At 51.0% G+C, this 26,289-nt stretch overlaps 4 gene segments (V, D, J or C); all 4 read left to right on the top strand.

Annotated features, from left to right (window-relative positions):
- Window positions 1-1,107: 1,107 nt before the first annotated feature.
- On the top strand, window positions 1,108-1,791 carry LOC123810944. The segment is given in 2 exon segments: window positions 1,108-1,205; window positions 1,289-1,791. Coding segments are annotated over 2 exon segments (375 nt in total).
- A 3,957-nt stretch (window positions 1,792-5,748) lies between these two features.
- On the top strand, window positions 5,749-7,118 carry LOC123810869. The segment is given in 3 exon segments: window positions 5,749-5,794; window positions 5,902-6,261; window positions 7,024-7,118. Coding segments are annotated over 3 exon segments (501 nt in total).
- A 4,453-nt stretch (window positions 7,119-11,571) lies between these two features.
- Window positions 11,572-12,201, top strand: LOC123810868. The segment is given in 2 exon segments: window positions 11,572-11,670; window positions 11,783-12,201. Coding segments are annotated over 2 exon segments (477 nt in total).
- Window positions 12,202-22,634: 10,433 nt separating this feature from the next.
- Window positions 22,635-23,205, top strand: LOC123810867. The segment is given in 2 exon segments: window positions 22,635-22,752; window positions 22,865-23,205. Coding segments are annotated over 2 exon segments (399 nt in total).
- The last annotated feature ends 3,084 nt before the right edge of the window (window positions 23,206-26,289 follow it).

Here is a 26,289-nt window from a genome sequence, read left to right as displayed (position 1 = left end):
CAGGAAAGCTTGGGAAGTTGATTGGTTAGTTTGGAAAGGTGCCTGGTCCTTCCCAAGCCCAAGATAATGTATTGTATTTGCCATGTATAATGCACATTTTTTTGCCCACATTTTTGAGGAAAAAATAAGGATGGTCATTATACACAGGTATGATGGTAACATACCATGGTATAATATTGGGTATAATAACACAGTTAGTAATGGCCACAGAAACATGGGTGTGCTTTTACATGGAAAATACGGTAATCCCTATTTTAAAAAGACTCCTTCCCTCTCTCTCTCTCTCTGACTCTCTCTCCCGGTAACATGTTCTCACTCCTTTTCATAGCAGCCATGTGGCTCCAGCAGCACTTGCTTTTTCAGTATTGGCTTCATAGCAACTGGCAGACGGACCCGAATTTGGTTTGAGAAGACTGAGAGGTGGAAATCATGGGGCACGGATTTTAAGAGACAATCATGCAGTTACCTTGACAACAATTGTGGTCATCGTTTAAACAAGTGAAAAGGGAGTGAACGTCACAAATGAGATATACATTATAAATTCAAATGGAAGGGAATTTACGGAAATAAAAATGACACTCGGTGACTAAAACCCCACTAGATAGACTGAAGAACAGACTAACAGTTACATTGAATTCAGGAATTGGGGAGGAAAAGAACCAACAAGTATTCACAAAGACAGAAGACCATGAGCCTGGTGATACCTGGACAATAAAGTGGGATGTTCAAAGTTTACAACATATTTGAAAGAAATACAACATTTGCTCTGTATAATTCACACTATAGGTATTATTTTCTGAGGCTGTCACTAGGGGGTGCTGTGGGTCCACTTGAGGTGAACAAGGCCTGCAGTCAATTCAGATTTAATGACTGTGAAGGCAACCAGCTCTGGGGCTTGAGGTATATTTTACAGCAGGTGCTTCCTCCCAGGGGACCAACTCACAGCCCACAGGCAGGCCAGCCGTTGACTCCCGACAGTAGAGCTGGCCCTGGGTGAGGACACACGAAATTGAGGGTGGGGAAATAAAGAGCTGAGATTTGCATCAAGCATGACCCAAACACAAACCCTCCCTCCAGGGAGCTGAGGGAAATAAAGGAGCCGCCAGAGTGTCCAGTGTCAGCTGTGGGGCCAGAGTGTCCTGGACACATTGGCACCATGACCGGGACTCCTCTCCTGCTCCTGCTCCTCCTCACCCTCTGCCCAGGTTCGTGGACATTTCAGAGAGCAGCTTTGGAAGGGACCTTCTGCCGTCCTTCCTTATTCCTCATGTGTCTGTTTTCATTTCAGGGTCCAGCGCTCAGGCTGTGGTGACCCAGGAGCCATCACTGTCCGTGTCTCCAGGAGGGACAGTGACGCTTACCTGTGGCCTTAGCTCTGGGTCAGTCTCCAATAGTCACTACCCTAAGTGGTTCCAGCAGACCCCAGGCCAGGCTCCCCGCATGCTCATCTACAACACAAACAACCGCCCCTCTGGGGTCCCTGAGCGTTTCTCTGGATCCATCTCTGGGAACAAAGCCGTCCTCACCATCACGGGGGCCCAGCCTGAGGACGAGGCTGACTATTACTGTGCTACAGAGCATGGCAGTGGGAGCAGCTTCCATCTCTCACAGTGACTCAGATGACGAGGAAGTGAGACAGAAACCCCTGGGCCCAGAGGTTATGCTCTGAGCGTCACGGGAGCTTCTGTGGGGGCCTCTGCAGTCAGAAACGTCCATGGAAGGGGGCGGAGCAGCACACAGTCATGAGTGAGAGCACAGGGCGTCCCGGGTCACTCTCGCTGAAGGGGTGACAAAGCCTGACAGTGTTGTCCCCACAGTGTTGGAGTAAATTTTAACAAAATTAATATTTTTAAGAAAAAAAATCACAGTTTTTCTGCACTGTTGTGTCTTCTTTTGTACTCACACAAAACCCTTCACTTTTGTCACATCTGGTCACCAAATGTATCGGGGGTATTTCTTCACAACAAGCAGTTCTCCCTGCACCAGCTGGATGTCCCACCACACAACTCAGCTCCCACACGACTGGCTGGAGATGGTGTCAGAGCCGCAGTGAAGGGCTCTGTCCCATGGGACTGACCGCTCCTCAGGTGACGGTCACAAGCAGGACGTCCCCTGGTTTCACTCATGGCCTTGGCTGTAACTCCCAGGTTCCCGGGTCCCTCCCGAGGTTTCAGTTAGTTTGCTGACTCCACCTGAGCCCTTCTCCTTCCTCAAGGAAATGGGGGGCAGGTCTGAAAAGTTCAGGCTTTGCATCCTGCCTCTGTCTATGAGTGAGCAGTCCTCCCCCAGGAGCCCACCCAGAGTCACAGCATTAGAACAAAAGGAAAACTTGTCACTCAGGAAATTTCAAGGGCAGGAGGCTGAGACCAATATATATTTTCTCTTATCTCATAATACTGTGTCTGCAAGTACCTGTGATGACCCAGACAGTGACTGCCACCCACAAATTAATGCCATACATGTGAATCCTGTGGTACTTCCTCCACATCCCCACGGCCCCAGGCCCTTCAGCCTGACCCTGGACTCTGGGCCCTTGGGTGCCCTCCATGACTCGGGACCTCATGACTTTCAGTGGGTTCTCCTGAGCCCACAGGCACTGACTGTCCCCCTGTCCTCTCGCACTTCCCTGGGCTCCCCAGCCATCCAGGCTGTGGGCTGGGCTGCAGAAAATCAGGAGCAGGAAGTCCCCAGTGTGTGTCTGTCTTTCTTCCCCCATGAAGCTGCTGATGAGCCCAGACCCCAGGTGAGCTTCTCCTGCACAGGAAGCAGCAGACACATGGGGGGTGACTATGGCAATGTTCCGAAGGCCTCCCAGGTGGAGCCCCCATATTTGTGTCTTGGACGTGCTGTGAGAACCTTCCTGGGTTTGAGTCTCATTCTCCGAATTCAGTGCTGTCACCAGAACCTCTTGACCACCTTTGGGTCGCAGCCATGGGAGAGGCTGGTGATGACCGGTTCAGAGCTGAACACCAGCCGATGCCACACAGCTCTCCTGCCCCACGGGGACAAGGGGTGAACCTGCCCTCCTGGCCTCTGCCTGGCTCATCGGTGCCTTGTCCTTCCCTGTGACCAACACCAGCTCAGGAGTTTGCTTCTGCTGTCACTTGTTCTATTAACACAGAAAGGTTTCATTCCCTCAAATCTGTTCATCTTTACGGTGTCAATGAAAATATCTGTTTCAAAATTCGGTTCTCCCAAATCAAGCAGAACTGCCCTGTTTCCAGAGAGAAACATTCCCGAAGTGCTGAGCGGGGGCAGGAGAGGCCTGCGTGCAGCAGGTGTGACCCCAGGGAACCCAGTGACCCTTCCTGCTGCCGGCGGAAATCGTGTCCTTTCACGGGACCCTGAGAAAAGCACTTCTCGGACTCACTCATGGGGGACTGTGGGGTGACAAGATTTATTCAGGTAGAAGTAGAAGGCTGCTGCTGTGTCACACGTCCGTCTGTCCCACCATGGAAAATGTTCGGCTGTGGCTTCAGCAAGGCTGGAACACAGGCCAGTGTCCAGCATTTCTGTTTCGTATGGAAGGTTCATCCTTTGGATCTATGGGGCCTGCTGTGGGCCCTGACTGGCTGCTGGACCCAAATGTCACCATGGAGAGAACTTGTGCATGAACCAGGCAAGAGAGAGAGAGAGAGAGAGAGAGAGAGAACTCTTTGTGCCCTGGCATTATGTTATCTGAGGCGTAGGAAGCACCTTGCCCTTTTAATAAGGAACCAGTCATCCTCCCAAACCTCTCTGTGCTTGCTCTGGGCCAACCTTCCAGCCAGTCTGGGCTCCTCTGAGTGAATTACAACACACATACGTTCATGAGAGTAGTTGTAATCCATTGCTTTTACGTGCAAGGGTTTCAGGGCATCTGTACATGCACATAAGCAGATGCACGGTCTGACGGAGCGCTCTCGAGTGGTGTGCTCTCACAGTCAGCCGGGGTGGGCCGCAGTCACGGAGGAGGGCAGACAGGCAGGAGGGCCCTGTGGATGATGCTGAGTAGAGACAGGTGGTTTTGTGAACTATTCTTTATAAGTTTTGTAAGTTCAAAATTCTCACTTTACATATATAAAATTATATAACTATATATATATATTTAAATTCTCTCTTTTTATGCATGATGGTGTGTGTATGTCCTGTCATTAAGAAAAACTGAAAGTTGCCAAAAGTTGTGTTTTCTCTCTATGTAATCTAACATTTAAGCCCACATTTCCCCACTGACAGAGAAGAATTGGACTTGGATGGAGACCATAGGAAAAACTGGAGTCCATGGTTTTCCAGCTACAAAGATGTCAGGGAGTTTGCTGTTCAGGAGCCACAGGTGGGCTGACAGCCATGGGTGGTGGGGGACAGGCCATGGAGGCCCCTGGGCAGACCTCAGGAACTGGGGTTCTGTGCAAATAGCAGTGGGGAGCCCCTGAGGGTTTTGAGCAGGGGTGATGTTCCTGAGCTGCATGAGAAAGACACCTCGAGTGTCTTGAGGACACAGTGCCCAAGGTGAGCAAGTGACTCTGGTCAGAGTCATTGACTAGGATTCCTGTGAATCTAGACGTGTGGGACCATAGGACCGTGATCACAGGTGCAACCGAGGTGGAGCTGGGTCCGAGGGTCATGCTGGTCTCTGCCTCCAACTGCCCAGACACTCAGCACAGCTGCGAACACATCAAAAACTCACATTTAGCTTGTTACTAAAATAAGAGAATGAATAAGAAGCTGCAAGAACACTTTGTTTGAAATATAAACTAATTTTAGGGCACCTAAGACAGAATTCTGGCAAGAAACATGTGACACAGAAAAGGAGAACACTGCAAACATAAGACTATTCAGTCAATTTCTCAAATAAAGAGCAGTCTACACTCTCCACTAGTAAATATTAAGCCCACTAAATCCATTGCTTTTCACCAGTTACATGCTAAATTAAATTAGATTTGCATAAAAACTGCAAATGCATCCCATGTATTAAAATATTTCCTTAATAGTTCATTTTTGAATATGCTACTGACTGCAGTCCTGGGAAACCCTCTTATGTGTCGTTTTCCTGAGCAGCCCCTGTGAGCCCTTCAAACTGGATCAGCTGTGCATCACCTGTAATGTGGGACAGGAAGCTCCCTGTGTATGTGCTGTGCCACATCTTCAGTGGGGATGGAAACGAATTGCTTTATCATATAAGTACATGTTTGCACCTGAAAGAACCCCTGGGAGTGAGATACTGCACTATGTGAACAGTGATCAGAGTCACGATATCTGGAAACCAACCCCTGGATGTGTGAACAGAGTCAGTGACCTGCTGAGCTGCAGAAAGCAGCTGGGCTCTCAGGGCTTTGGTCCAAGGAGTCAGATGTGCCTTGTCACCAGCAGGTGGCAGTGTGGGACTGCACTGTGTTCCCTACACAGCTGCTCAGTGAGGATATTTTACTCAAGGGCGCCAGGGTCTGGGGGCTGGGCCCAGCGCTCCTGATGGGGACTTGGCAGCTATGTCTGTCTATGTCTCCCCTCGGGTCTGGCCTATTCTGTGCATTAACCATTGGCTGTCTCAGCAGATGCTTCTTCCATGGGCTCTACCAAAGGGTGAGGATAACCTCCACCCTTGTCTGTCTGGGGTATGAGCTGAGCTCTCGCTCCAGGGCTCAGGGAGGGGCTGGGCAGTCCCTGGATGGACACACATTTGCATGGACGGCCCCTCCTCTGGCAGAAGATGGGGAGAAAAGGAGGCCTGGGCAGCCCAGCCCCACTGTGGGCTCAGGGGCTATGTGCACCATGGCCTGGACCCCTTTCCTCCTCATGCTCCTCTCTCACTGCACAGGTAGGGACAGGACTTTGGGATCCTGGGCATTGGCCAATATTACTCAAAAACCCCAGATCATTTACTTGGGTTCTTGCCTCTTCATCCATTAATACTTGTGTTTGCAGGTTCCCTCTCCCAGCCTGTGCTGACTCAGCTGCCCTCCCTCTCTGCATCTCCTGGAGCCACAGCCAGACTCACCTGCACCCTCAGCAGTGGCTTCAGTGTTGGCAGCTATGCTATAGCCTGGTTGCAGCAGAAGCCAGGGAGTCCTCCCCGGTATCTCCTGGTGTTCAACTCAGACTCACAAAAGCATCAAGTCTCCGGGGTCCCCAGCCGCTTCTCTGGATCCAAAGAAACCTCTGCCAACGCAGGGCTCCTGACCATCTCTGGGCTGCAGGCTGAGGACGAGGCCGACTATTACTGTGCTACAGCTCATCAGAGTGAGAGCAGCATCAGTTACTCACAGTGGCTCAGAAGACGAGGAAGTGAGACAAAAACCCCTGGGCCTGAAGACCTTGTGTCTGAGCATCTTGTATTGAGATATTTGCATGGAGGTGCCTGCAGGGGGCGCGCCTTCGTTGGTCCTGTTCTTGAACAGGAATGAGTGACTCAGTCTGGGAGCACAGTCCAGTCCAGGGTCTCACAGTGGTGAGGTGGTGGAGCCCCGCTGTCCATGCCCACAGGGTCGGAGTGAGGTAACAAATGAACACAGTGTCTGCAACTACAAATGGTGATGAAGACAGAAGTGTTTCCCCAGCTGCTGTGGTGCAGGTGGCTGTAGTGTTGTCCCAAGAATCAAAGAGTCTGGGATTGTTTTCCCCGCAGGGCACATGCCTGGGTTGTGGGTTGGGTCCCTGTCCAGGGCAAGTGGGGAGGCAACCCGCCCATGTTTCCAACTCTCATTAATGTTTCTCTTTCTCTATCACTCCCTTCCTTTCACATTAAAATTAATAAGTATGTCCTCAGGTGAGGATGAAAAAAGGAAAAAAGAAGAAAGACAGTCGTGTTGAGCACACACATGTTATACCTTAAAGTGACAATATTGTGTTGCTAATGACACATCCACAGTGATATGTCAACACTGATCCCAGTCATAGACACCGTTCCCTCTGTCCCCGGAGCAGCCCACAAGGTGAAGGGACCTGGGTCCTGCACACGCGCACTGACCAGGCTCTGCACACCGCCCTCCCCTCCTCTGCTCCGCTGCTGCTTCCCACACCCTCTCCTCTGTCCCTCTCGCTCTGCAGGATTGAACTCCATCTCCACGTTCATTTCCAGGAAGAAGGACAAGTTCTTGCTGGAGTTTCATTCCCCAGGGCTCTGTGTCTGGGGAGGATGGTGAACCCCGTAGACCAGCTTGAGTTCCCGTCCTAAGTGTTTCCTACTCTCATCTCCCAGGTGTGTCGTCCACTCTCCACCACCCACAGCCAATCTCTGTAACATGACAATAGAATTACTGATTCTTTAAAAAGATGCAACCATCCACCTTTGAGTACTTGTGAGAGGGGACTCAGAATTTGGAATATGTTAGTTTAAGGTACATCGTTATAAAGCTAGTGAGTAATGCATATGTTAAAGCTTTTGTTTCAGAAGATACAGAGAAGGCCCATCCTGGCCCCTGGGAGAAACTGCCGACCTCCTGGGGCACTGCTGAGGACCACCCCTGGGGACAAGGGGAGGCATGCGGGCCACTGAGTTCCAGGGAGAGACAGAGGACCACCTGCCCCAGGGGACAGCTAACTGCCCAGGACAAGAATGTTTCAGTTTCTTTCACCCAATTCTCCTTGAATTTCAAAACCCCTCACCACACCTTGTTTATTCCCTGCTATAAAAACATTGGCCTGGAAAGAAAACGTGAGCAGGGTCTTTCCGGGTGGGAACCCGCCCTCTTCTCAGATCGCTGGCCATCTGAATAAAGCGCCCATAGAGATTCAATCTCTGCCTCTGGTTACTGGGTTTGGTAGTGACAGGCAGCAGGAGGTCTGCTGTCTTTTCCAGTTTCACTTGCACAGAGAAGCTGTTGGTAAATTTATTGCTCATCCTGAGACGCACCCAGTCCCTGCACAGCGTTGGTCTCCGTGTCACAGACACAGGCAGGGGGGCTGCGTAGTCAGAACATGCGAACATTCCTTCCTCCTCCTGAGAATACGTGTTTCCTAGGAACGTCAGACCTGCCGCAGTGGGTGGCTATAATGACGGAGCACAGGATCAGGGTCTGTAGGGTGTCAGAAAGTTGCTCTTACGACAAGCACTGTCAGCCTGGGACCCTGCAGCGGGCAGATTTAGGATGTTTGCTCAACAGCGAGGGTATGTGTGGGGATTCACTGAATAAAAGGTTGTCTGGTCCCAGAGCCCCTGGCCAGCCAGGGAAAGGACAGATGTCATGGGGTAGAGTGACGAGGGACTGTAAGAACATGACTACCTGTGACCGTAAGAACTGTGTTACCATTTCTCTAACACATCAGAGTTTTAACCCACACCGTGGGGTCACGTCATTCCCCTCTCTGAGTCCCATTCAGGACAGCAGCCCACTCACCCTGTGCTTCTTCCTTCTGCTGCCATCTACCCCCAGCGCCCCTGAATGTGCCCTTGCTGGTGTCTGTCCCAAGGTCTGCCCTAGGACTTCCCACAGAGCAAATCCCTAAGGTATGAGCATGACTATAATGAATGCAGCTCTGAGGACAGGTTCAAGTGGGATAAAAATGTCCCAGCACGTGGGGCAAAGTTGCAGGCGGGTCCCACAGTGGTTCCCAAGGATGCCCAGGTCCTGCCCCCTCCCCACAACCCTTATTGTTTAGTTGCTCCTTGTAGATCAGCCCCATGGGGTTGACTGGTGGGAGTGACTGGAGCGTCCTGGGGCCCCGGGCCCAGACCAGCTCCAGAGCACAGGCTGCCCAGTGCAGCCCCTCTGCCCCTCCTCCCACCCAGATCTGGTTACTCTCCAGGGCCCCCACCTCTCCTGCAGAAGGCTTCATATTCAGTGCAAAGTAGTAAGAGTGAAGCATTCATATAATCAAACTAACCCCCGCTACCTTGCTGGTCCTCTCTGGGTGCCCTTTGCACCCCAAAAATTGTGGGAGGGGGCAAGACAAGAATGCAGAGCCCATCCATCTGGGGATGAAGGGGAGCCGAGACACCTGCATCCTCGTGACCCCCAGGAGCAGAGTCTGGGCAAGCCCGTCATCTGGTCTCTTCTCATGGCCCAGGATGAGGACTGGCAGGGTACTCTGCCCACACATGTGGCAAAGGGACTCTGGGACCCCTGTCCTCACTCTTCCCTGGGTCTGTCCCAGGTTCCCAGCCTGGGGCCCGGATGAGCTGCCTTAAGCCCAGCTGACATCAGGCTCCATGAGAAGGGAACTGTCTCCTGCACTTGCAGCAAGTGCATCGGGACAGCTCTGCATCTGGGGGGTTCCTGCAGGTCCTGGAAGAGCCCCAGAGCCCTGACCTGTGCAGGGTGCCGGGTGTGAGCTGGGATGAGAAGGAGGCCAGGACAGCAGCTGCCACGTGCCAGGGGGATGCCCTGACCCATCGGTCCATGATGCAAGGGGCCTTCCTTTGAATCCTGCATTGCCTATAGGTGTAAAGATGCTGGGACCTGGGAGGGCACAGAGGTAGGAAATCCCTTGGGTTCAGGAACCTGGCAGAGGAAGGTGTGTCATGGCCACTGGGGAGGATGGTGTGGGGCACGCGGGGCCAGTGAAAGTCAGGAACAGGGGCTGAGGACAGGCTCGCAGCAGCTGGAACAAGCCGCACAGCACTGGGGGTGTCAGGGGTCTCTGGGTCTGATTGTTAAGGTCGATGGGCGCTCACAGCACGATGGCCAGGTGGGGAGAAAGCAAACGTTGCTCCTTAAAACTGGGTGGGAGGGGAGTAGCTACGCCTCCTGGATGAAGGTCTCAGGCAAGTGAGTGTGGCTGAGTCCCAAGGTGAGCACTGGGATGGAAACTGTACCCACAATGCCCTGCTCTTTCAGTGGTGACTCAGGGAGGTTTGTTTTCCAGAAGATAGCAGCAATAGCTAGTTTTTGACTTTCTCTGAGGTTTAACTGACCCCGGTAACACCATGCTGATTTCGTCCTGGGAGCGAACCCCCTGGGCATTACCAGGCATCTGGCCCCACAGCAGCCTGCCCTGTGAGGACAACGGGACCCTGCTACCAACAGACGGGACCCCTGGCCTGCACGAGATCCCTCACAGCAGCACCCTGACACCTTCACTGTGCCCAGGGAGGGGACTGTCCCACTCATCCTGGGAAGGTGAAGCCTGTCCCTGGGGTTGGAACTGGGTCTGTCACAGGCTGACACATGGCTGGCAGGCCTGGGTAGCCATCGGAGAACAAGGACAGACAGTTTCTGCAACTGGTCCCACCACATGGGTCACTCTGCCTTCCACCCTCATCATCGGTCAGTTGGGTCGGGTGTGTGGACACTGGAAACTGACCAGGGAAACGGGCAAGGTGGTTCCAGTCTCACCAATGAGCAGCTCTGACCCCCGACATTTTTAATGTCCCCAAAAGCTCAGTTCTGAGGAGAGCCACACCCCCTCCCATCTGTGAGGAACGGTCTGAAATGACTTGTTCCTGGGAAAGGGAGGAGGCGGCAGGAAGTCCGAAGTATGGCCTCTTTTCCCAGCAGGACTCACACGGGGAAAGCAGGTTGACAAGTGGCAATGGTGGCCAGGCCCACATCCCCTGGGTGCCTCTGCTTCCCCTGCCCCTCCCTCAGGTGAGGACAGTCCCAGAGGACCAGCACCTGGGCCTGGGGCCCCACAATCCATGATGCATCCCCTTCTGGTTTTCTTTCCAAAGTGCTTCCCCTGGTGACCTTGAAGTCATGTCTGAGGATCCCCACCCACAAGGTCCTGGTCACAGGTGGTACTGTCACCGTCACTGTCCCCTTCTGTGTCCAGGATGCTGGGATCAGAGAAACTAATTCAAAAATCAGATATCTTCTCTCATTCCAATATACAAGGGACCAGTGGGAATTACTTATTCAATGTCTAAAACACTGAAGTTCCCACTTACTAAGTAAAGCATGGTTAAAATTATATGCATAATACTACACTTATTGTCTGCTGAAAGAGAGAAAATACATTGAAAGACTATTTTTGTGCCTTGGAGGAACACAGATTAATTTCTAACAAGGGAGGAGTCACAGTATACAAACAAAACTGTCCTGAAATAGGGCTCATGACACTGTGGGACAGTCACTGCTCTGGGCCTGACCCCGCTCCAGGGAAGAGGACATGAGTGAAAGCAGCAGCGCCGTGCTGACCACACACCAGCCCAGGGACTCGTAGATCAACTCACCCTGAGGAGTCTGAGTAGGACATGAAAGTGTCCTGGAGTGATCGGGACCCCCCATAAGGGGGCACCGGGACCATTCCTAAGGGAGCAGTGCAGGGAATAGGGCTGTGGGGAGACAGGATCTGTGTGTGATGGGACTCAGCCAGCATGTCACACAGTGGTGTGTCTAGGTCTGGGCACCAGGGGGCGATCAGGGGCTGCTCCTGAAGGTCTGGGGTCATCAGAGCTGGGACCTGTGACTTGGCACTGTCTGCTGTCCTCTGCTCAGGGCACACAGCTGTAACCTTGCCACGTCCCGGGTCTCACACAGGCTCACCCCTAACCCCCCTGACATCCCCAGGCACAGGTACCTGACAGAGGGCCCAGGGAGGGATTAGGAATCAGTGGTAAGGTGCTGGGGGTGGCAGGGGGAAGGGGGATCTCATTTGCATGAGTGGGCCCTCCCTCTCTCAGAGTATGAAGAGGGGAAGGGAGAGATTTGGGGGAGGCTCTGCTTCAGCTGTGAGGCCACAGAAGGCAGGACTCAGGGATGGACTCCACCATGGCCTGGTCCCCTCTCCTGCTCACCCTCCTGGCTCACTGCACAGGTGACTGGATAAGGGGACAGGGGAGGAGACCTTGGGAGGACACCTGGGCATCTTCTTCCTGCTCCTGTCTGTGGACCCAGAATCACCATCTCTGTGTGTCTCTCTCCTCCAGGATCCTGGGCCCAGGCTGTGCTGACTCAGCCGCCCTCAGTGTCAGGCAGCCTAGGACAGAGGGTCACCATCTCCTGCACTGGGAGCAGCACCAACATTGGGCGTGGTGGTGGTCATGTGTACTGGCTCCAACAGGCCCCAGGAAAATCCCCTAGAATCGTCATCTATGATACTAGCAATAGACCCTCTGTGATTCCCCACCGCTTCTCTGGATCCAGGTCTGGCAGCTCAGCCACCCTGACCATCAGTGGGCTCCAGGTTGAGGACGAGGCCAACTATTACTGCACAGCATGGGACAGTAGTAGCAGTGCTCCCACAGTGCTGGTGGGCTGTGGGGAAGTGAGACAAAAACCTGCTGTCCCCTGCAGTGCAGTTCCCCGGTGCAGCCCCCACTCCTCTGAGAAGACAGCTGCTTTCTAGGTTTGTTTGGCCTGAACACAGGTCTGAGACCCTCCACAGGGGACTGTGACAGGAACATGTGTCACATCCTTTGAACGCTGCCTCTGAGGCCTGTCTGTGGCAGGAACACCTTGTGCAGTTTTCTCAAACGAGGGGAAGGTCCTGTGTGTCAAGGGAAGGCTGTTCTGGGAAGAGAGCCCACGATGGATGGGTCAGCAAGAACCAGGGAAAGGGAACCTGTCTGTGTCCACATCAGTGCACATCAGGAAGGCCCAGAGTGTGGCCTGTCACCAACGTGTCCCCAGTGAGCCTGGCCCCTACTCATCACTTATGACAGATCCACCCTGTGTGGCCCATGATGCATTCCCAACATCAGCTTTGGCAGCTCAGGGTCCCTGACTCTCACTGGCCTGAGAGCTGAGGACAAGACTGCTTCTCACAACCACCCTGTGACAGTGTCCTCTGTGCTCACACAGAGCTGCAGGCCGGTGGGACCTGAGACCAGGAGAAGCTCATTCTCATCTGCAGGAAGGGGACATCCCAGCATGCGCCACTCAGGACACCTGTGGCTTCTGCTTCTGGTTCTGCCACCCTGGGCCAGGTTCTTCCAGGGCAACCCCTGGGGAATGAATGTGCCTGCCCCACCCCCTGTCCTCACAGCACCTCATGCAGCCCCCACCTGGACAACAGGTCTCAGACAGAACAGGAAGTCAGCTCCCGTCAGCTGGGGACACAGAGGGGCTCTGCTCTGAAGCCCAGGTGCTGGAATGGGGGCACCATCTCTGGTCACTTCAGACCCAAACTCTGACTGGCCGTCCTGCGTCTCTGTCAGTGACCACTGACTTCTTTCCTGGATGTTCCAGAGCTGCCATCCTCTTGTTGGCCCTCACTGTGAACCCCTGTCCCTGTAGCTCCCAGGGAGAGGCCTCTGTCCCAGCTGGACCAGCCCCGCAGCACCTCGGGCTGTGGCCGACCTTTTGGGCTGGGGAATGACCATGTGGCTGTTCCCATCAGTGCTACGATCCAACCATGGGTTTCTTCTTGTTTAACTACATTGTTAATACTACTTGAGTGATGTTGAATGACAATGCAGGTGAAGTCACATTGCCCGATCTTTGTGGGAATGTCGTCCTCCCACCTCAGTAGCTGAGTGCTGAGTGTGGGGCTCACTTGTGTGTGTGAGGAGGGAGTGTGAGTTCCCAAATGTGCCTGCTGTTCACACTGGGTGTGTTTTTACTAGAAATATATTTCAAAATTTGATCAAAGGTTTTTCGTGAATCTACTGAGGTCATATGATTTTATTTTTGGATCTATTAGTAGGATGTATTATATTAGTGGCTTGTTGACATGGCACCTACGTTGGATATCTGGAACAAGTCAGCTGTGGCAATGCTGTATCTATTTACTGGTTTGATTTTGGAATCTTTTTGTTAGCATTTTGATTAGAACATTTGTATTAATAATTTGCGTTTTTTTTTCTGTAATTTTCCCTTTTTTGTATTTTCCCTGTCAGGTGTTGGTTTCTCCGTAATACCTGCTTGCTATAAGAATCATGAAAGCTCCCATTTGCTAAATTTTGGAAATAAATATACATATATATCAAACACATTTGAAACATCCAGTGTCTGAATGAGTTAGTGTATTTGCACAACTAACTGCTCCTGATGCTCTTTTTGTGAAGTAGTTCCATTGTAATGTGTTTTATTTTTCTAAGGAAATTGTTCATTTCATTCAGCTTCTTAAAACCATTTCTCATCTTCCTAGAAAAGTCTGCATATTATCTTTTCTAGTAATTTTTTTCATTTTCGTAGTTTCCTCACAGCATTTTTAATTTTTTACATTATTAATTTTCACTCCAAAAACCACTCTAGAAAGTGGTTGTTCTCATCTGTCATCTGAACGTGAATTCCATGTGCCAGTTACAGCTACTGTTGTGATGTCTCCTTCGGGTGTATTTGCATTTAGTGTGATGGGGAGATGCTATTTGTCATGTGTCTTTTTCATTTTCTCGTACATGGCAGAGTTCTCAATTTCTCACTCTTGATTCTTTTTCTTTTACCATATGGTAAGTACTCTACCAGTATTTTAACACATAAGTGTCAAGAGATATAAAAAACCCACAAACTAGTGCAATCTCACTGTGGCCCAAATCTGAGAGCACTTTCTTCACTCACCCGCATGTCAACCTGAAGGTCAATGGCACCTGAACAACCTCTTGTAATGAAATCTTAGGGCTCAGGGACTGCACTGGGGCCCCAAGGAGGACCCCTGCCCCCTCCAGGGCCTCTGTAGTGACAGCATCAGGGCCAGCCAGGGCAAACCACTCTGGGACATGAACTATAATACTGACATTGACCCTCAGAGATGGAAACTGAGAGGGAAACTGTGAAGAAACCGTCTCCGTGTAGACAGAAACATAAAGACTGTGTCCTCTATCAGTCCCCAGAGTCCCATAAGCTGCACAAACGGCAGTGGGTACCATGAGGTTCAGCCTCTATTCTGGTGCTCGCCCCCATGAAGGGGCTTACAGAATTCTAGGAAGAGTGGGTCTTTTGGAGATGGTACTTGATATCCTGGGCCCTAACAGAGTAACCTTGTTGTCACCACCTCCCCTGCCCCTGCTTGTCCTTTTCCTGCCTCTGAGATGCAGCTTGCAGCAGGGCCCCATCTGCCAAGTGCTGAATCCTCTACTCTGAAGGGTCTTGCCTAGATGCGGGTGGATCCTTCCTCCTGAGCTACTCCTCTTCAGTGAGAAAGCTCCATCTTGACATTTGCTTGGGGTCTGAGTATTATGTACAATATGCTCACTGCACTGCAGCCCCTGCATCACTGAAGCAGCAGAACCACCTCCTCCAGGGCCCACAGAGTAAGAAAACTGCTATTGCTGGGTAAATGCTGAGCCTGCTCCAGGCACGTGGGTGAAATGGGTCCATGGATGAGATGCTCTCACAGCTGCCACCACTCAGGGCCATGGGGACGCTGGTGAGTGGGGTTTCCTGAGCCCACAGGCACTGTGTCCCCCTGTCCTCTCGTATCCCACTGGAGTGTGTCAACAGTCTGGGATGGGGGCTGGGCCGTGGGACAGCAGGAGCGGGCGCTCCCCCTGTTCATGTGTCACACCCCCTGTGGGGCTTTTGATGAGCCCAGATTGACATGACCTTCTCCTGAACATATGTCGGCACACACATTGAGTGTTGCCATGGTATTGGGCCCAGAATCTGAGGTCAGATATGGTGAAGGACATAAACCAACATTTTTGGAGTATGGGTCTGATAGCTTATTTAGTTTACCTTATTTAGGATTGGGTGTAGTGGGTAGCATGAAGATTTTTGAATTCTTAAGTGTAGGTTCAACTCTTATAGAAATAAGGGGATTTTAGCCCCTATGATTTACGTTATCAAAGTAACTTTTTTTATCAGACATATTTGTTTGTTTGAGGGGGAGCACTGGCTATCATGATTGGTATAGTTACGTATAACAATAATATAATATCTCGGACAATGGTCCCTGAGAGTCATCCCTTTTCACCAGCTCCTACTTGGTGCTCAAGGCCTCTTTGACCACCTTTGAGAACCAGCCTGATGAGGAGGCTGATTAGCACAGTCACAGGCCTTCATAACCCCCAGCCACAAAGAGCTTCCATGCCACATGGAGGTGAAGCGAACATTTGCCCTCCCCTCTCTGGTGACTCGTCACTGTCCTGTCCCCGACTGTGACCAACACTGGTTCAGGTTTTGGCTTCTGTTATCACTTGTGCTGTCAACCCAGAGACCTCACGATCTCCCCCCTGTCTGTCTTTGTGGGCTCAACATAAATGTCCCATTTGCTACGTGGTTTCCTAATACAAACAGGATCACTGTGTATCCGGTTTCGGAGTTCTGGTGGCATGACAACAAAAACAGGGTTCCCACACCTGTGACCTGACTTTCCTGGGGCCTCGGCTCCCAAGCAGGGACCCAGAGACCTGGGAGTGTTAGGAAACACTATGTCGTCTGTCATGGCCACACTGGAGAAATGATTCACACGATAATGTAAATTAGATTTGAAAGCTTCTCCTATTTATATTTCAGAATACATCACCTTAATCAAAATCATTGGACTAATTGTTCTATAAATAATGTGCAGTCTATTTTGAATCTGCAGTCATCTCGATACTGGCTGTAGAATCACAAGTGAGTGACGACGTGCCCTGTGTTTCTGCTGTGAGTCTGACTGAGAGATGAGTTCTGTCTACTTTCCTGTCTTCTGTGACAGCTCTTTAAAGTTCTTTATCACTGTCATTTCAAAGCTCAAAAACACAAATCTGGCCTCAGGTAGACTTTTTTTTAAATTTTAGTAAACAGTTTAAGTGGGAAATAATATCGAACACACAGTTTGAAAGAAAACAGAGGAGAAAGAAACATTCCCCAACATACTTTGCGAGACCACGTTTTCCTGTTACTCTAACCAGACAAAAAATTCTCACCCATGATTCTAGCTACTCAGGGGTGAGCTGAACTTGAACTTCATCAGTCAGCCTTGAGACTGAATGAAATGGCCCAAGGAAAAGCTAGTCTGCTCCCTTGCGGCCCCTGATGGTGAGTGTGGGAACCATGGAGAGCACAGTATAGAACCCCACCAGCATTAACAGCACTGAATAAAGGTTACTGGATGAGATGGGGGAGAAGAGTTAGCACTGTAGGTGTCCCCTCCCTTCCTTGGTGTCACCAGGCCCAAAGTGTCTAGTGGGGAGTGAACACAGAAACTCGCCTCAGCCCTGTGCTTCTCTCCGTGAGGTCAGCAGGGACCAGCAGTGGGTGTGTCTGTCACCCTGCTTGAAGGGAATCAGCAGGTGACAGCCAATACCTCACTGTCCCCAGGAAGGTGTCAGAGCACAGAGCAGTGGAATCAGGGTTTCACCCCTGCTGGGGCCAGTGGGAGTGGAACACTCACCCCTGACCTTCTGTGCTGCAGCTCCCCAGGAGGGTGGCCTGAGGGAAGACAGAGGAGATTGGACTCAGGGGCTCCTCCTGTGACCTCCCAAAGTCCTGGATAAAGTACAACCCCACCTGATTTTTCAAGAAGCAGGAGATAAAAACTTGAAGGAGAAAAGAGAGTAACCTGACACAAACACTGAGATGACTGTGATGAGGAGACACAGTGACAGATATCAGTCTGGCAGTGACCCTGAAATCCATCTGAAGGGCAACAGTGAACATTCTTGGTACAAATGGAAAAGGAGAAAACTCAGAATTTAAATAGAAGTCACGAGAACAAATCAAGTGGGAATTATAGAACTGAAAGCACAAAATGTAAAATTAAAACAGAAAACTGTGCAAGAAATCAGGAATAGGTGAATTACTTTCATTTATTTGTTTGTTTGTTTATTTATCCATTCAAAAAGGGCACCATCTTTCTGCAGTTCCCACCACCCTGAATGTTCCTCAAAGAACATCACCAGGGGGCGCTGTGGGTCTTCTCAGAGGTGCATGGCTGAAACCCGCTCAAATGGGTCCAATTGAAAGGGTCCTTTGCCCACTTGCATGGCCTGAATTAGTCCTGACTGACAGCAGGAGATTCCTCTCAACGCACAGACTGACAGCTCACACAACCACTGCGTTGTGCTCACAGGAAAGCTAAAAACTCTCCTGAGGACCCAGAATTTGATGATGTTGTGTGATCATATTTGCATAATGCCCCAGCAAACACACCCCTCTCCCAGGGAGCTGAGGAGGAGATAAAGGGACACCCAGAGAGCAGCCCCAGCCTGAGGCCAGAGACTTTGGAAAGTGTCCACCATGGCCTGGACTCCTGTCCTCCTGCTCCCCCTCCTCAGCCTCTGCCCAGGTCCTGGGACGCTTTAGAGACTGGCTTTTGGAGGGGGTTCCCTCTGCCTTTATTCTTCATTCCTGATATGTGTTTGTTTTCCTTTCAGGGTCCAGGTCTCAGGCTGTGGTGACTCAGGAGCCCTCCCTGACTGTGTCCCCAGGAGGCACTCTCACCTGTGCCTCCAGCACTGGAGCTGTCACCAGCAGTAACTATCCATACTGTATGCAGCAGAAGTCTGGCCAAGTACCCGTGATACTCATTTATAATACAAACAGTAAACTCTCCTGGACCCCTGCCCAGTTCTGAGGCTCCCTCCTCGGGGGCAAAGCTGCCCTGACCCTGTCGGGGCCCCAGCCCGAGGACGAGGCCGAGTACTACTGTGTTCTCTGGTACAGTGACCATCACCACAGTGACACATGCAGGGGGGAAGTGAGACAAAAACCCAGGGTTCAGTGCACCCTCTCCTTCTGCCATCCTCTGTCTCCTGCTTATAGAGGCTGGTTTCGCAGGTGGGGACTCAGAAGGGTTGTTCTCTACGGCCCCAGGGGGTGCAATCGGATCGACATTTCTAAGCCATGACAGGATTCAACCCACCATTTTGTGAAGACAAAGTTCTCTTTAAAATAGGAGCCAATGTCACCCACAATTTCACAGGGAATGGTCAGGACTGCAAAGGAAAGCTCATTCCCACGAGGACACACACACACACACTGACAGTCAGGTGTGAGGGTGGCTTGTCCGGCTTGTAACAACCAAGACAACTTCACAATCTGGTGTAAAGAAGCAGAGGAGGCAGAGCCCCTGGGAAATGGAGCTCGAGCCCCCATCCCAGAGGAGGCTCCTTGTTCATCTTCCTTCTCCAGCCTCTGTGGTGCTTGAAGGCAGGAATGCCCAAACTTTGTTCTGGGTCAAAGCAACTGCGTGCTCCAGACAACTGTTTGCAAATCTGACGGGAGAGCAGACAGCCTGACTTCAGGGCTCACAATTCAAGACGTTCCTTGGAACTGGACCCACGGTGTGCAGCTGAAGAATAAATTTGCTTATTTTCACTGCAGAAATTTATTTGTTGGGTCATTATTACCAATAGAAATACTTGTCTTCTATCCATGACATTAATTCCTCCCATATCTCATGAAAACCACTGCCTTCACAGCATAATTGGACACAATGTGGCTTTCTGCATGAAACTATGCACCAGGCTTGCAATGATTTCTTATCCCAAATACACGCTTGTAGCCTTTCACACTTGCTTTTAGTTTTCACGTTAACATCAGTGATATTATACAGCTATGATTTATGAAGAGAAGTCTTACAGTGAAACACAGTAGCAACAATAAAAATATAGCCCACATCTTGAGAAGGACATGGGATTGGAGCATATGGGCATAGAGAACTGATGTCTGTTACCTGCTGCGAGATAAAGATCTGGACCAGGTGCTCCGTGAAGGGGTGGGGCATCCAGAAAGGGAGGTGGAAGAAGAGGACAGTGAGCATCCTTACAGCCAGAGTCCAGCTCCAGCAGCTGACCCTGTGGTTCTTCACAAGCAGGGCAACTTGCAATCCCACCTCCCTCCGGAAAACAGGCTAAATGGTATCCCAGAGGTCATCTTACTGGCACTTACCGCAGAAATTAGAGGGTCCAAACAGAGCCAGTGATGACACCGCGGATGCACAGCTGCCCTGCCACAAATTCTTTCAGAACTGCTCCTGCCTTGCCCAGTGGCCAAGAGTTATCCCCCAGTAGGTCTAAGCTGACACTGTTTCTGGATGTGCAGTAGGGTGAAGGGTTGCTAGTGTCTCCCGTAACAATAGTGCTAGGAATTGGGAGGGGGCGTCGGACCAGTATTTAACCCCAAAGGGTCCAGGTGTCAGTTTCAGTTTAGCCCCCAGGGTCCACGTGTGCTCGTTCACAGGCTGCAGACGGGAGACGGGAGGGAGGAGACGGGACCCAGTGCTGACCGGCACCAAAACCTTGAATGAGATACCAAAGATTTTCCCTTAATTATTGTAGAGAGGGTGTGTATGAGAGATGTATCATCAGAGAGGGGCCTCACCACATGTGTACATGTGAAGTATAACTGGTAATTATAAAAAGAACACAATAAAGTGAGGACAAACTCTAGCAGCAGTCAGGGGAACCTGCGTGTCCCCAGACAGTATAGATGGGAACTTGCCTGTGGCCACGGGGAGTGTGACAGGGAGGTGTGGGGACTGTGGACATACTGTGTGCAGAGCATTGAGAATGACAGCATCATTGGAATTTGAGAGGCATGTGTGTGTCTCACAGTCAGGAATGAGGCACAGGTGGGGCCTCCATTATGGAGTGAGGGACTGTGCTGTGACTACACACAGTGCATCAGAATCACAGTATGGGGGAGTCCTGTCATAGACATGGGGTACAGTCAGTGACCTGCTGAGCTGCAGGGACCACCTGGGCTCCAAGGCCTTCAGGGAACTTGGAGATGCGTGTCCTGCCAACACCAGGGGGCGCTGTGGGACTTTGCTGTGGTCCCTGCACAGCTGCTCAGGGAGGAGCTTCAGGTGCCCTGAGCCTGGCCCAGGATGTGCTGATGATTCCTTGAGGTCTGACATCTGCACACAGCAGAGTGTTCTCTTTGTCCTGAGAAATCTCAGGAGAAACGATTCCTGGATTCGTTGAGGAACTTCCAGATCCCCAGGAACAGGAGGGACCCCTGTCCATTTAAGGTCCTGGCTGTCAGGCTGAGAACCTTTACCAGCACCAGTTCAATAAGAAAAATCTTAATTATTTAAAGGTTTTAAAAAACATCAGTTTGTTGCCATCTAGAGCCTATGAGGCAACCCTCAGTTCCATCAAGTATGAAAAACACAAGGATATTTCAAGAAAGCTCTGGTTTTTCTTCTGGGTCAACACTGGAGGCATTTTCACACAAGCTGATTATGACTCAGTGTGCAATGAGGCCATTGCATTGAAAAGGAGAAACAATGTACACAAAAGAGATGCTTATAGTAAAGGTGTAGTTTTCTATCTTTAGAATGAACATAATTTCAAGACTAGACCAAAAAAGGGTAAAGGGAAAAGCATCATAAATATAAAATATAGACAAAGGAGGAAAGAATAAAGTATCAGAATAGCACTGAAGGGGACGTGACAGGCCGGAGAGGAGAGCAGGAGGACACGTCCTCTCTGACGGCGTTGAGTACGGAGACCGAGAGGGACACCGCCCACCAGTACCTGGGCAGTGGGGGTGGGGATCGAACAGAAGTTTCTCCAAAGCGCACACCAGCAACACAATGTCATCGAATAAGGATAGATCCCATAGACTCTCTGTCAGTGTGAACCAGCAGAGTGCAGTGAAGGTTTTGAGCCTCAAACTTGGATTAACATATTTCTATATGTGAAGTGGTGTTGCACAAGCAGAAGAAGCAGGAGGACATGTCAGAAAACCTGAAATATCTGGTGACACAAACACGGTGAATGCCTCATGCATGCAGTCGCCTGGAAGTGATCGGTTATCTAAAGGCAATGATGACTTAGTCCCAGCCCCATGGAGAAACCCACTCATTCTCCTGTTCCTGGTAGTGACATCCCAAAGGTCCCAGGGCCAAATCTGGTTGCCCTCCAGAAGTGCGGGGTGTAGTCCAGGTGCTAGTGGGCCCTGGATCAGAGACCAGCAGGGGGCACTGTGGGGCTGGTCCTGTCAAGACAAGGTTAGGTTATCTATTGTTTGATTAATACTGCCTGACAATGATTAATGAGCATTAGGTAGAGGTCTTGTTTTTCTTTGCAAATAAACCCAATACAAACCCATTGAGGAACTAGCTTCTGGTCCTTCTCCTTCAGAGATCGGCCTCCTTTCCTCCCCAAGCAGATAATGTCTCGTCAGATTCATTCTCATCCGCAGTAGACAGGGGCGCTCTGCAGGCAAACCTCCCACACCAGGTCATAGATAAAGTTTGGCCAAAATTATATGCATGAAAATACACTTATGTCTGCTGAAAAAAAGGAAAGACATTGAAAGACTTTTTTGTGCCTTGGAGAAACAGTGATTAATTTCTAACAAGGGAGGAGTCACAGTAAAAAATAAAACTGTCCTGAAATAGGGCTCATGCTGCCGTGGGACAGTCACTGCTCTGGGTCTGACCCCGCTCCAGGGATGACGACATGAGGGAAAGCAGCAGCGCGGTGCTGACCCCACAGACCAGTTGAGGGACAAGTGGACTGATTCACCCTGAGGAGTCTGATTAGGACATGAAAGTGTCTTGGAGTGACAGGGATCCCCCATAGGGGGCACTGGGACCACTACTAAGGGAGCAGGTCAGGGAACAGGGCTGTGGGGAGGCAGGGTCTGTCTGTAATGGGCCTCAGCCAGCATGTCACAGAGTGGTGTGTCTAGGTCTGGGCACCAGGGGGCGCTCAGGGACTGTTCCTGAAGGACTGGGTAATCAGAGCTGGGACCTGTGACGTGACACTGTTTGGTGCCGTCTGCTCAGGGTACAGCTGTGACATTGTCACGCCCTGGGATTCACATAGTCTCTCTCCCAACCCCCTTGAAATCCCCAGGCACAGGTACCTGACAGAGGGCCCAGGGAGGGATCAGAGATGGGGATGAAGGGTCTCATTTGCATGAGTGGGTCCTCCCTCTTTCAGAGTATGAAGAGGGGAAGGGAGAGGTGTGGTGGAAGCTCTGCTTCAGCTGTGGGGCCACAGAAGGCAGGACTCAGGGATGGACTCCACCATGGCCTGGTCCCCTCTCCTGCTCACCCTCCTGGCTCACTGCACAGGTGACTGGATAAGGGGACAGGGGAGGAGACCTTGGGAGGACACTTGGGGGTCTTCTTCCTGCTCCTGTCTCTGGACCCAGAATCACCATCTCTGTGTGTCTCCCTCCTCCAGGGTCCTGGGCCCAGGCTGTGTTGACTCAGCCGCCATCAGTGTCTGGGAACCTAGGACAGACCATCACCATCTCCTGCACTGGAAGCAGCTCCAACATTGGGGGTGGTAATTATGTATCCTGGTACCAACAGTTCCCAGGAAAACCCCCTAAAACCATCATCTATTATACTAGCAGCAGACCCTCAGGGATCCCCGAACGCTTCTCTGGCTCCAGGTCTGGCAGCGTCGGCACCCTGACCATCAGTGGGCTCCAGGCTGAGGACGAGGCCGACTATTACTGCCAGACCTATGAAAGTGGTTACAGTTCTCCCACAGTGCTGCAGGGCCATGGGGAAGTGTGACAAAAACCTGTTGTCCCCTGCAGTGCAGTTCCCCGGTGCAGTCCCCACATCTCTGAGAAGACAGCTGCTTTGTCGGTTTGCTTGGCCTGAACTCAGGTCTGAGACCCTCCACAGGGGACTGTGACAGGAACATGTGTCACATCCTTTGAACGCTGCCTCTGAGGCCTGTCTGTGGCAGCTACACATGGTCCAGTTTTCTCAAACGAGGGGAAGGTCCTGTGTGTCAGGGGGAGGCTGTGCTGGGAACAGAGTCTGTGACGGGTCAGCAAGAACCAGGGACACGGAAACCAGCTGTGTCCACGTCAGTGCACATCAGGAAGGCCTAGAGTGTGTGTTTTCCCCAACATGCCCCTACTCGGCCTCCACCATGCCCATCACACAGAATAGATCCACCCTGTATGGCCCATGATGCATTCCCAGGATCAGCTTTGGCAGCTCAGGGTCCCTGACCCTCACTGGCCTGAGAGCTGGGGACAAGGCTGCCTCTCACAGCCACCCTGTGACAGTGTCCTCTGTGCTCCCACAGAGCTGCAGGCCGGTGGGACCTGAGACCAGGAGGAGCTGGTTCTCATCTTCTCATCTGCCAGGAGTGGACGTCCCAGGATGTGCCATTCAGCACACCAGTGGCTTCTGCCTCTGGTGTGCTGCCACCCTGGGCCAGGTTCTTCCAGGGCTGCCCCTGGGGAGTGGGTGTGTCTGCCCCACCCCCTGTCCTCACAGCACCTCACGCAGCCCCCTCCCTGGACAACAGGTCTCAGGCAGAATAGGAAGTCAGCTCCGCATCAGCTGGGGACACAGAGGGGCTCTGCTCTGAAGCCCAGGCCCTGGAATGGGGGCACCATCTCTGGTCACTTCTGACCCAAACTCTGACTGGGCGTTCTGCATCTCTGTCAGTGACCACTGACTTCTTTCCTGGATGTTCCAGAGCTGCCATCCTCTCGTTGGCCCTCACTGTGAACCCCTGTCCCTGTAGCTCCCAGGGAGAGGCCTCTGTCCCAGCTGGACCAGCCCCGCAGCACCTCGGGCTGTGGCCGACCTTTTGGGCTGGGGAATGACCACTTGTCTGTTCCCATCAATACAAAAAACCAACCATGGATTTCTTCTTTTTTAACTGCATTGTCAATACTTACCGTGTGATGTTGAATGAATGCAGGTGAAGTCACATTGGCCAGTTACCAGTCAGTGTGGGAATGTCCTCGTCCCGCCTCAGTAGCTGAGTGCTGAGTGTGGGGCTCAGTCGTGTGTGTGAGGAGGGAGTGTGAGTTCCCGCACTGCAAATGTGCCTGGTGTTCACACTGTGTCTGTTTTTACTACATATTACTTTTATACTTTGTTCAAAGGCTTCTTCTGAAGCTATTGAGGGGTTTTGATTTTATCCTTTGCTCTAGTAATATGATGTGCTCTGTGAGAGGGTTGATCAACTGAAGTGTAAGTTGGACAATGGAGTGAATCAAATGTGATGCTGGTGCATCCACTTACTAGCCTGATGTTGGATCTGCGTTAATGCTTAAGTTAGCACATTTGGATCATGTGTCACGTTATCGTCTGTAATTGAGCCTTTTCTGCATTTTTTCTGTCTGATGCAGGTGTCAGTGCACCTGCTCTCTGTGGGAACCAGGAAAGCTTCCACTTTTTCAAGGTTTGGAAAAATGTGCATGTAGCAGACACTTTTGAAAGATCGAATTGCAAGATTTTTCTTCTTGCTTGCAAAAGTAACTTTATCTTATAATTTTTTGTGTGGAATGTTTTCATTTATAATATGTTCTTTTTTCTCTAAGGAAAGTATATTTTTTTACTCAATTTTTGAAACCTCTTTTTTTCTTCCGAGGAAAATGTATGTTGTAGCTGTTTTAATATATTTTTCATTTTCATACTATCCTCATTTCCTTTAAACTTTCTAGATTATCAATTTCTTCTCCAGCGTCCATGGTTGCTCTGATCTGCCGTGTGGACATGAACTCGATGTGCCACCTGGAGCTGTTGGTGGTGACGTCTCCTTCGTCTGCGTTTGTGTTTATTAGGATGGGGAGACGTTGTTTCTTACGTGTCTTTTTCATTTTCTCTGTACATGGGAGAACTCAATTTCTCAGTCTTGATGCTTTTTCTCCTTATCATGTGGTAAATACTCTACCAGTATTTTAACAAATAAGTATGAATAGATTTAAAAAGTCACAAACTAGTGGAATCTCACTGTAGCCCACATCTGAGCACACTTTCTTCATGTACCCACATGTCAACCTGAAGATCAGTGGCACCTGAACGACCCCCTATAATGAAGTCGTATGGCTCAGGGACTCCACTGGGCATTCAAGGAGTACCCCTGCCCCCTCCGGGGTCACAGCAGTGACAGCATGAGGGCCAGCCTGGGCAACACCACTCTGGGACATGAAATATACTACTGACATTGACCCTCAGAGATGGAAACTGAGAAGGAAAATGTGAAGAAACCATCTCCGTGTGGACAGAAACATAAAGACTTTCTCCTCCATCAGTGCCCAGAGTCCCATAAGCTGCAGAGACTGTTGCAGGTACCATGAGGTTCCACCTCTATTCTGGTGCTTGCCCCCATGAAGGGGCTGAGGGAATTCTAGGAACAGTGGGTCTTTGGGAGATGGAACTTGATATCCTGGACCTAACCTTGTGACCTTGCTCTCACCACCTCCCCTGTCCCTTCTTGTCCTTTCCCTGCCTCTGGGATGCAGCTTGCAGCAGGGCCCCATCTGCCAAGTGCTGAATCCTCTACGCTGAAGGCTCTGCCCTAGAAGCCAGTGGATCCTTCCTCCTGAGCTAATCCTCTTCAGTGAGAAAGCACCATCTTGACATCTGCCTGGGGCGTGAGTATTATCTGCAAAATGCTCACTGCACTGCAGCCCCTGCATCACTAAAGCAGGAGAACCACCTCCTCCACGGCCAACACCCTCATGAAATCTGCATGCGGTACCAGTCCGGGACAAATAAACTATGAGACCACAGACTCTGTGTCCTTGGGCATCTCCAGCACAGGACCGTCCTCGCTGAAGTGACCCAACTGCTTTGGATTCTCCTTAGAGCAGACAGTGTTTTGTTCAAGAAGCAGCCAGAGAA

The sequence above is a fragment of the Phyllostomus hastatus genome, unplaced genomic scaffold, assembly GCF_019186645.2.
Source record: "Phyllostomus hastatus isolate PE091 unplaced genomic scaffold, TTU_PhHast_1.1 phas_scaffold_760, whole genome shotgun sequence".
NCBI lineage: Eukaryota > Metazoa > Chordata > Mammalia > Chiroptera > Phyllostomidae > Phyllostomus > Phyllostomus hastatus.
The sequence above is the reverse complement of the archived record's forward strand: the minus strand, read 5'-3'. Positions and strand labels throughout refer to the sequence as shown.